This window comes from Lepisma saccharinum, chromosome 22 (assembly GCF_977018435.1).
Source record: "Lepisma saccharinum chromosome 22, izLepSacc3.1, whole genome shotgun sequence".
NCBI lineage: Eukaryota > Metazoa > Arthropoda > Insecta > Zygentoma > Lepismatidae > Lepisma > Lepisma saccharinum.
Window position 1 is genome coordinate 6515613 of NC_139250.1, and position 12076 is coordinate 6527688.

General features: G+C 37.8%; 1 protein-coding gene across 6 annotated transcripts in view; it reads right to left on the reverse strand.

The window, feature by feature from the left end:
• Window positions 1-1500: 1500 nt before the first annotated feature.
• LOC146004924 (frizzled-5-like) overlaps window positions 1501-12076 on the reverse strand; it is a 194214-nt gene continuing 183638 nt past the window's right edge. For 5 of the 6 annotated variants that reach the window (XM_083143966.1, XM_083143964.1, XM_083143965.1 and 2 more), the window contains one exon: window positions 1501-9564. In XM_083143966.1, coding sequence (XP_083000092.1) covers window positions 7433-9220 — 1788 coding nt within the window. In that variant the 5' untranslated portion in view covers window positions 9221-9564 and the 3' untranslated portion in view covers window positions 1501-7432. Of the gene's footprint in view, window positions 9565-11642; window positions 11706-12076 lie in introns of those variants that run through there. The other variant, XM_083143970.1, reaches the window with a different exon arrangement.

A 12076-nucleotide genomic window follows, 5' to 3' on the forward strand; every position in this document is an offset into this window, starting at 1 on the left:
GACCGCTACCCAGTAGATGTCCTGCTCCCAACAGTTATACTCTTAAATACCCTTATTTTTTTAAAAAATAATTTACACAGGGCTTTTGGTTATTGTGCTGGTAAAACACGAGTCACTCCAGACAGCACTGTGGCAAGCGTATGATAGCTTGGTTATAGCTTGTCAAAGCAAGTTTGATATGGTAAGCTGGATGCAAGTTCAATGTAAGTGGTACTCGGGAAGTGAGGCTATTGCTGAAAGCTTAGTACAGGTATTTATGACATGCTTGATGGAGGCTTGTATTGGCAAGTTTCCTGCAACTTCGACTTATGAAAACTAGATAGCTGGATGCAAGTTTGCAGCAAGCTCACAGCTTTCTGCAAGCAAGGACGTATTTAGGGGTGGTCCGGAACCCCCCCCCCCCAAAGACTTAGCAAGTACTAAAATTAAATAATAAAAATGTACTTGTTTAGCATTTCTTAATGTAATCGATTGTTATTTATTTCCGCCGTACTTATTGGAAGGCATGGACAGTTCCAAAGACTTATGCACTCTACTACTTATGATAATATGCATAAAATATCAATAAGAAACTTCACTTTTCGTAAATTGGATCTAACTACTTTTCTGTTTTTCAATAAATATCCAGTTCTTTATCACTTTGCCATTAATTTCCTTGCCAGGACAGTTGTTTTTATGCTAATTTAGGTGATCTTAACTATACACGCAAACTAGATAATGAATACGTGCATACGCCATCTTTTTACCTATTCATGTAATAATAACAATACAGTATTAATTAATTTACAATGTGAAAGATCCCTAAGCATAATACTTGGGTTAGTAACGATCTCTATGTACTGTGAAAGTTGTCGATTCGGTCTGAAAGCTCCCTTAGTGTTCTGAAATTGTAATTAAACGAACCCCTAATCCCTCCTCCCCATACACAAGACAGAATTCCTCACAATCTCTGCGCTATTCCTCTGAAATAAATTCCATAGAAATGGAAATGTGTTCAATCCACAGTGTGTGGCGAAGTGGTTAGCACAGCGCGATATGACGTCAGGTACCCCGGGATCGAATCGCGGCATGGGTGAGTGTCCCTTCATCAATTTCATATATCATCATCATTCATCTTCCCGATTAGCCAAAAGTGACAGAAGAGGAAAGTAAAAGGAACGAAATCAATCAGTCACAGTGCATGCATACACACTTTAGACATTGAGATTTGTTTAAATTAAATGTATAGAATATTCTGACAATATTGATAATGTTCTGCATTTATTTGCGGAAAATCGTTAAAACACATGGGGGGAGTTATTATAAATTGGCGTTATTGGAAAAATGCCAATGTTAAAGGAATGCTAGAAAGTAACAATGGTGAATAATTAAATTTCGATTTTGATAAGCAATTTCAAGCATTCCTGCATTTATCAGAATTCTTTGAGAGGACTTGGCCGTTGTGCTAAAAATCCCAATAGGTGTGGGTACAAATTAAAATCAACTTATAAAACATTTTAAGTTTAGTCAAGTGGTGTATTTTCAGACTCCATACATTCTTTATATACATAGATTATTAAAAACACAACGTATTCAAATGCTACCCTGTAGTATTTTTTCTTCTCTTGTAATAAACTCACGTATTTGATATGTTAAAAAACAAACATACAAATACTCATACCCTGTTTGAAATAACCAAAGGTTAGAAAACTTCACTTAACAAACTGTTTTTACAAGGGAAAAAAATTCTGCTTCGCCAATATAATATTTTTCTCCGATAACCAATAAGCTTATTAAAACAAGCAAAATTGTTTTTTTGTTTTTTTACACAAGCATCACCACTTTCTGGTAATCTTTTATACAAACACCTACACTTGATATGAAAAACTTTACAATGAAAATCTTTGACTAGCCTATTCAAGGAACGCACAACACAGTATATTGAGGTTTGATTCGTCGTGTATTTTGTATAGGTTTATAATTTTTCGACAGACTAGAATACTTGAATGAAAAAAGTAACAGTTAAACTGCACTGTGTAATCCGATTTTGTTGTTTAGTAATTTCACATCATCACTGCTTTCTTCTTAAAAAAATGTAAGACCTCAGAGTAACAGATCATCTAACCATACACAACGATACCTGACGTAACTACAAATGCACAATTGAAGTTAACACAATGACACAAAAAGTTTTATCTGTAAAAGAAAAGTCTACACTGCTTTTATAAAAAAATATCCAACTCAACACCATATAAAAAACTATTATCCTCACAATGTTTTTTTTTTAAATAATGACCACTTTGGTGTTCATGTTTCCTATTGTAAGGCAAACAATGGCACATTTTGTTTATTAAATGCAGACACTTATTGGCTCAGAGTTCTCAATAAGCTAGAAAGAACACAAAGAGAGAAAATAACAACTTTCATCAACCTTGGCAAAGGTAATTGCAAAGGTGTTTAATTACTTTTTCCATGTTACTCAATCAGCTCAAGTTGGGAATGACATTTTGGCTTTTTGAGATTAAAACAGACACTCAATTGCTATCTAGAATGTTACAAAATTTACTTGACAATTATCATATTTTCTGTATTTTTCCCCTTACCATACATTTCAAACCAAGTCTGTATCATTCTGAAGGTACAATTGCTTAAAAACAAAAATTTAGATACATTAGTTTCATAGAATATATGCATTTGAAGAATGATAAGAATTTTACATGAAGAATATCTGACATCATGTTACGGAAACATTTCATTTATGAATATTTCAATGTTTAAAACAACTGACAATAGAGGACTCCTTATTCCGGCATTAATATAAAACAAATTATTATCTTCTTCAGAGGTCACTCTCTTCCGGAATTTTGGAGCCAAGCTGATATAACCTACGCACTCATAAGGTAAATTTATTAATATTTCATTTTAGTAGAGTACAGATATTAAAATGCACCATCTTTCAAATGTCGCAAGAATGCTATACTATGACCAAAAGGTTACTTATTCGTGGTAATACAATGCTCAGATTACTGCAAATCATGACATCTAATGAGTTTGAACCAGTAAAGTGCATTAATTTAGTTTAGTTAAGTTTAAACATTGAACTTTCCGTTGTTTTTTCAGCATTCTGAACTTGAGCCTTTCTTGTTTTCTGTCGAATTACAGAAATGAGAAAAGAAAATAAGTGGTATGTCGTCAAGCCTAGATATTGAATGCACTGTCGGAAGAAACTCAACATTAAACAAGAAAAAATACGTCAGGAACAGATGAAAATGCCAAATTTCTTTTTTCTATTTATCAACAAAAAAATCTCAAAAAGCCTCTTTCTTTTCCTGTTTAACAGTGAAGTCTCAGGACAGCACAAGCAAACAATAGGCTATTAATACGCTTCACTGATCTGTCATTCAGAGATTTGTAAAAAATCCGTTTTAGATTGCGTTCATTTGGCATCACCCCTTGCCATCTCTGTGATCAGCGTGTGTGAGAGTCCACTCTTCCGAGAGAGAATTGGGGGGACTGAAAGTACATGGAGAGAATTCATTTTTGGCGTCGAATGGGACAATGAACAAACAGCATGGTAAAAGAGGGGTACCCCTTTTTACAATCTGAGAACGCGATTTCGTATCAGTCTTTCTTGTTGTCGTTTATCGAACTAGAAAAAGCCTTTCTTTTCTCCCTGTAACACATGTGTTGTTGGGGCCAAAAGTTTCACATGGGATCGGCAGAGCTCTTATTGTGTGGACTGAAGGTTGAATGGGGAACAATGGGTTGAAAAACGGAGCAACTGAATTGAACTGCTAATCCTATGGCTGTGTAAAATGTAATGACTTTAAATGGTACCTTATAGCTTTACTTATTCCATTGAACCCGCAAATAATAAAGAATAAACCCATACAATCCAATACGCATAATTTTACTGTTTTGAAGATATCGTTTACAATAGTATCTGTGACATTGCCACCGTTTCAAGGGATTATCCAGAATGTTCCATCTGAGAGGGTGCAAGTGTGTATTTAGGGGGGAGGGTAAATTTAGAGCGCAAATGTCCAAAAATTGAAAATTTTTAGGGTGTGTTGAGAAAATTTGGGAGGAGTTGTTAGGGGTGTGTGGATAATCACTGCACTGTCTATCATTCGGTTTGAGAAGACATAATAGAACAATTTCAAGTGGGGGCATTGCAAAGCTATTAGTTAGAAGGTTTATCCAGCAACTTGCAGTTCATTCAAAACATTAATATATTTCTGAAAAATAATAAGAATAAATGTTCTCTTGGCTGATTTTATTACACTGGAATCTACGATTAAATTGCTATGGATATTTTTGCGTCATTCCACATCTGTTCAATTTGCATTGTGCATTATAATCCTCTCTAGTAATACTTCATACGTACATTCATAGACATGAATAGATGGTGGAAATGGCAAGTATTATCAATATACACTATTCGATTTAACTTTGGCATTTGAAATGTCTCCCTTAGTTTTATACAGTCTGTGCTACGATGTAGGCTACTTCTAGTGGCTACTAAATTATTACCTCGACGTTATCAAACTTGCACAGTTGAGCATTAAAAGTACATTTCCACAACTACAGCTACAATGATTAAACTGCCTATAGTATCCAATCAATTACGAAGAAGCGAAGTGTGATCAAGAAGAATATGAATTTCAACAACCATTAAATCCATAGAAATTGCGTGAAGATTATTTATCAAAATATTCGAAGTCTCTCCATGTTAACTTTAGCCCCATTTTTACAAAAAAAGTCACCGCGAAACAAACTCTACGAGTTCACGACAATAATGGACCCTAACAGATTGAGTTTTCTAACAAAATAACCACAAAGGAAAGACAGCAGAGCGAGAAATATAAAACAACAATCGTATACTATTCTTCTTCACGCAGAAGAACAGACATGTAGTTACTCTTACATACAAAACAATTTCCAATTTTTTAATAAACATACGCTTCGACAAATCACATTACCTCAACAATATATCTCTTTGTATATATGTACACATTTTATATATATATATTTATATATCAATAAAAGCACACATGAAACAGACATCGTATAAACTATGTTCTCGTTATTCTATATATATATATAAATATCTATATTCTTCCTTAACCAAAGGAACATACATTTTATGGATACATGATACTTAAGGCATACGGAATATAACAATTGTATCTAAAGCTGTTTCATCCCTTCGTACGGTTGGAAAAGACATGAAAATTAACTAGTATTGATATGTTAGATGTTTTTAATATCTTTGAACGAAATTGGTGGCAAACATTTACGTATTTATTCAGTATTGTGCCTAAGACAAGTTATGTGTGCAGTCTCACTTGTAAGCAACTGCTCACAAGTTCATGGAGATTGTACCTTTTCATGAAAAATCCCTGTCTAGTGAAATGTGCTTCTTTTCTGGAAGTTCATTTTCTATTAGGCAGAAGAACTAGGCAGAAAAATCGCCATTTTCTTGCGATATGTTAAATACTTCTAACAATTTCCTTTTTTTTTTGTTAATATTGAAGCTTACAATACTTCAAGTATAATTTTATTTCCTGCTAAGGACGGGTTCTCGTTTGTTTATATAATCTGAGATTAAACATAATTTTACCTTTCTCCGTGCAGATGAGCTCATTTACCTCACAGCACAGTTAAACTAGAAGATTTGCAAATTACCCATCACTATTCATTCATGTATTTCTAAAGCTTGTAATTTTAGCAACTCTAGTACAGAGGATATTGCAAAGTTCAGCTTACAATTGTATGGTTGAGGGTACACCTGTTTCAGGTTGAAATAATAAATATCTCTACTTTAGATCTTAAATGGTAGAAAAGTGTTTGTTCTAAAAAGTAAGAACACAAGAAAAATACTCTCTGTCGGCACCAGGGAGGGTGACGCTGCAAAAAAACAAAGTTTTACAATGGAAGCTGCTGAATAATTCATTTTACACAACTGTCATTATCACACCAACCATATAAAAGGAATAGGCTTCCTGAAGTAATATTGAAATTCACCACAATTCAAAGGTAACTTCTGACTAAATGTAAATCAGGTTATGGTACAGAAGGAGACATTAAAGCATGACAAGAGCACCTCCAGAGATAGCCTTTGTAGCAGAGTTACGGCTTGAGAACTAAACGATCATTTAGTTACACGTAACCAGCTGATTTGCTTAGCAACATCGCTAAAATTATGCCTAGAGCAACCCCGAAAAACAATCAACCTGAAGAAGACACTGGCTTCAGCGGTTTAGACAATTTTTTGCCATCTCTCCTTTCCCATACTTGAAACCAATTTTCTTTCCAAGACGACCATTCTATTGTTAGCAGACTTTAACGACGTATACATTAATCTAATTTTGCTGTTTCCTTGCAAACTATCCAAAAAATGAAGCACATTTTAATCAACACTAGACTTTTTCAAAGCATTAAGTAGCATAATCGACTTATCCAAACTGCATATTTCGAGCAAAAAAATTAACACAAAACCCCCAGAAAAGCATTCGAATGAAGATGTCCGTACCAGCTTAGAGAATATTTGGTCAACATATTGTAAATTAAAACTGGCTTACAACATGGGCACGTTTTATGCTGTACATATTCAAGTATTTTTAAAAAATACGCTAAAAATGTTACACAGAGAACATCAAGTATTATGGTTACAGCCAAGTGAATACATCAGATAGCACATAAAGAGTCAGAAGAAACGAGAACTACAAATTCATTTGCTTTTTTTTCGAAGCTTGTGGTACAAACTTGTCCAAGTGAAGAAGCATAATGAGTATCTATTTCCTCTTGGAACATACCTTTTGTACAAAAATCACACTCTCACTCTCACTATGGCACTGCTTAAAAATCGATCACTCAAATCATTGTTTACAAATGGCACTGCTGAACGACACTCACACTATTATTTACAGACTGTATAAACTCTACGATCTGGCTTTTCTTCGTGGAAAATATTGTACTAAAAAAAGTTCCCTCACTTTATGGTTCTCTAAATGAGCGTCTAAACATTTTGAGGAATATCCCAGATGCACCGTTGAAATATTTTTGAAGAACGTACTGGCTACACTGCTATAGACCAAACACCACATGAGTTACAAAACAAGATGTTGAGTAATATTTGTAGCATGTAGAACGTGTACATATTGGTGATACGAAACCAAAGTTTAATTGCAGACACAGATGTGGCTGTAGAATAGTAAAACGACTGTGTAGTGTGATAAAATGACTCTTACAAACTGACTAGTCGTTCAGGATTTCCCTCTTGACTTTGTACATATTCTTACGGCTACAGTTTTAACGGTTATTGGGGAGGGTTACTTCGCTGTTAAATGGGTCCGTAGTTGTTCAGACCCTCAACTTTCCCCGACGGCGTTGTTGCTACGATGATGCTATCAGTCTGATCGTTCTTCGGAAAGTGAGGGTCGCCATTTTGTCATACGTGACTGAGAGGTGCTTGCTTCTGAACACTCCCTACGTGGCTCGACTGTACACTTGCCGCCACCCCGACGGCGGATGGGTTGTAGTTTATCTGTTTCACGGTCCTCTGAATCGAAGCACCACCCACTGCACCACACGTATGGTTCTGGTACCGGTGTCCGCTTCCTGTTATCCTGCGGGTGAACCGTCTCCAAGAGTCCAACGTTTTCCCCGACCAGATCCACACGCCGGACGTTATGCCCACTGCGAGCGCCATGAAGTACTTCAGCATGATGATGGAGTAAATTGGTCGCGTGGGAGTCTCGCACGGGCACACCTGCGACTGCATCCACTCCTCGTAGAAGATGGACTCGTAGAAGTAGCAGCCTATGACGATGGTCGCCGGAACCGTGTACAGGACGCTGAAGATGCCGATTCGTATCATCAGCTTCTCCAGCTTGTCGGCTTTGCTCCGCCCCTGCTGCTTAATGACGTTGCGGATCCTGAAGAGGGAGACGAACCCTCCCAGAAGGAAGGAGGTGCCCAGCAAGAGGTAGATGACCAGAGGGATGAGGACGAACCCTCTCATATTGTCCATGTTCTGATTGCCAACGTAACATATCCCCGCCACCGGATCCCCGTCTACTGAGGTCATGATCAACACGGCGATCGACTTGATAGTTGGTATGAGCCACGCGGCGAGATGAAAGTACTGGGAGTAGCTGGCGATCGCCTCGTTACCCCACTTGAGCCCCGCCGCCAGGAACCACGTGAGCGAAAGGATCACCCACCAGATCGAGCTGGCCATGCCGTAGAAGTAGATGAGGAGGAACACCATCGTGCAGGCGGCAGGACCCGTAGCATTGTACCGGATCATGTTGTTCTCGCAGGCAACCGCTTCGTGACCCATGACGACCCTGACTAGATACCCGATGCTCACCATGAAGTAGCAGGCGGACAGGAACACGATCGGCCTCTCTGGATACTTGAACCTGTCCGTGTCGATGAGGAAGGTGGTGACGGTCATAAGCGTGGATACGCAGCAGAGTATGGACCACAAGGTTATCCAGATTGAAGCGAATTCCCTCTCGTCGGCCGTGAAGAACACCCCTTGGCACGGGAGAGCACAGTTCTCCTGTCCAGCCACGGATATGCCACGATTGTCCCAGTGAGTATTCGTGAGGTTGATCAGACCGTGCTGACACCTGCACCTACACTTCTCCTCCCTGCAGAACTTGCTGTTGGCGTTCTTGCCCCTGCAGCGCAAGATGCCTGGCTTAGGGGTGGTCCGGTGGTGGGGTTTATTGGGCCGCATGGTGACGCTCGTGGGATCCTCTGTTCTGTTGTTCTCCTCCATGCACAAGTTCTGGTGATCCCCGTACGCAGGCATCTTATCACAGGCCATCCTTTCCGGCCAGGCGAACCCATACTTCTGCATCAACGGTGCGCACCCGTCTCTAGCCCGTTCGCACACGCTCTTGCAAGGCGGGAGAGGTTTCATATACTCCTCTATGCATATGGGAGCGTACAGGGAGCACAGGAAGAACCTGAGATCCGAGGAGCAGTTGATTTCCACCAGAGGCCAGAACTGGTGGACCTCCAACCCGGCCTCCTCCTGCGTTTCATGATTGAACTCGTTCGGGAAGTGAGTGAGGTTGTACCCGATTCCTCTGCACATGGGGATCGTGATCTCCTCGCATCGTGTCTTTTCGCCGAGGGTTGCACCAAACGCACCAGAGATTAAAGCACTCAGCAATGTCAGGCACCAGAACGTCACGGATATGCGAACACGTGAACCTTTCATGTCTCCTTCTACCGCACTATCAAGTCTTCTACGTCACTTCACTGCACACCCTTCACCGCATGCACTATACCTTTTCCACTTTCGCATTCCTAGTGTATATTTACCTCACCACATATGGTATCTTAACCATCCACCATGCCATGAGTTGTTACGTTCCACATTCCCCCTATGTTTTCACGAGTAGAGCACATTTCACTGAGCATGTAAACATAACTTTCAAGTTTCCAATCCTTAGTTGTGAGAACTGGGCTGTTCTTCACCTTCCAGATGAAAATCTATCCTCTAGTGACTCAACAGGCATAGTTCTGGCTGAAGGATGAAGTTCCAGTAGGTATATAATAGCCCTGCAAGTAAAAAACAGAAAAATATCCTTAGTGCTTTCATAAACAGGGTACAATATCATAATATCACTTCAAATTGCGTTCTACAAGCACTTATTTCATGATTGGCGGCATTTCTAGACACTCGGACTTGCTTTGAGATCAATTACATTGCTTGAAAAAGCACAATACGAATGTGCTGAATTTCACCAAATGAAATACGTGCTTGTATCAAGTTTTGTTCATTTGAATGGCAACTGTAACAAGCAGTGCACACAATTAACAAGAATTATAATCAACTATCATAAAATGTTGTTATTTATGATCACAACTGAGGTGTATGTACGTGACAAAGATAAGAAACAGGCTCAAAAAGTGAAATTTATCATACGCATAATTATTTGAAATAATATGTTAGGTTCAACGTTAATTGTGTATGATTTGGAAGTGACAGTGTTCATAGATCACAGAATCAACGCAATCAGCATAGAACCTTACGTATTTGAAATCTTATTGCAAGCTTGTTTGCACAGACTATCTTATATCTCATTTCTCTTCTTCTTTTAAGGTACTACAACCTTCGCGGATTAGCAATATTATCTGCTTGATGGCCCGCAATTTGTGTTATATAAATTAGGAGAAAGCATCCGTAAAGACAAGGTAAGCTAATACTCATATTCAGAAGCTTTAAATCACAATCTGCATGGATATAGTCATTGCTTATATTGCTATAACAAGTTACATTCAGTCCACTTACAAACGAAAATATAAATCAGCTGTAGAGTATGATATCTCGATTACAAGATGGATGAAAGTCTAGACTGTTGAATTTGTTTTGCTTATATTACCATAACAGAAGTATAAATGAGGAAGAAACAATAGCTCTGGATGGCCAGTCACGACAGTTTCATACTAGTACTGTTGTTTCAGCGCATTACAATGCATACACATCTTGTTTACTTGGGTATTGCTAAACGCTTTCTTTGATATTTGTCTTCACGTTCGTGTCTATAAATATGCAACCACAGACTTATAACTGCGCAGGCAAACTTCAAAATCATCATCGTGTGGCAAATTAAATAGTCTCAAATTCAGTGACGTATTCAGTAACTTCGTAAGTGGGGTGTGTGAAATGTTTTTGTAATCTGTTATCAGACATTTTGTCTTTCTGGAAAGCTACTCCAAAAAGGTTATAATTCTCATGAAGCCTTCATGCACAATAATGGATAATTTGTAAATTGTGTTTGTATATTGAAATCTGGGCTTAAGTGCTGAACGTTCAAGTTGTGTAGCACAAGCACAAATTAAAAACGTTCATATTTATCGTCGTGCTTAGCCAAAAGTACCAGATGATCAACGTAAAATAAGAAAAATAAAAGTACATCATAGGACAGCACATTTTCGATTAAAATTGAATTCAATTTTTTGCTCTACATTTAAGGGTGGGGGTCAGTACGGTTTCACTTGTTCTTCACTACAAAACAAAAAAGATAATTATTTTTAAAATTTACATATAAATATTCACTTACACTGTAATAATAGTTTAAAACTTTTTTAATTGATTTTCTAAACTTTGTAATTTGACTTTCCTGCTTTTATGTAATTTCGTAGTTAAATATTTTAATTGCCTCTGTTTAGTCCTTAAACTAGCGTCGATCTGGTGAAGTGTGGTTTTACCAGATCTTTGTTTCATGTGTTATATTTGTGTGTGTGTGCTTTCTATATATATGTAGAGTGCCGTTCATAAATGTACAATGACAACAAAGTTTACACGATACCTTACTTTTTCTTGTCGCTAAACTCCGAATGGCTCGTTTTCCTTTCTTAAACGCTTGTATACTTGGAGACGGGCTTTCTCAAAATATAACTTCATAGTTTATTAGCGAATGAATTAATGCTACTACACACATGCGATAGATAGTTTCGGCTGACCTGGTGGAATGTCAGCTAAAAATGTAGGTAACAAATTCTAATGTTTTCTAGCATTACATTATTTTTTTTAAAAAAAGCTAAAATTTCCCAAGTTTACACGCGAATATACGTCTGTACAAACTACTTTGAACTACTGAATATTGAAACCGACAATGAGAAGTAATACATACCACGATATAGCAATTCATTCATTCCACTACAGAACAATAAAGCTCTTCCAGCTTGAGAGAACGAATGGACATTTCTAAATAATTAATTTGTAGATAACGACTGACCTTTTATCAACCAACACATAAAAGTGGCACGCAGATGGGGGGATTCCAGGAACCAATTATGCAACATTGATTCTAAGAAACAAGATTGCAACCCCCACACAAGACCTTTGGACATCTCCATTTCCATAAACCATTACCAAGCGCGGCGACACAAGGATCATTGCTTCCAACTTTATAAATAATTTGATTCGCGTGATATTGTGCAATATTTTGCTGTTAAGATGATGTCCACTTTGGTCGTAGTGCAATAATGTTTGACGTTATGCGTCACGTGTTCTGGTTCCGGGATAACTATGATTGATGACTTATGGACATGTCTTGTAACCATC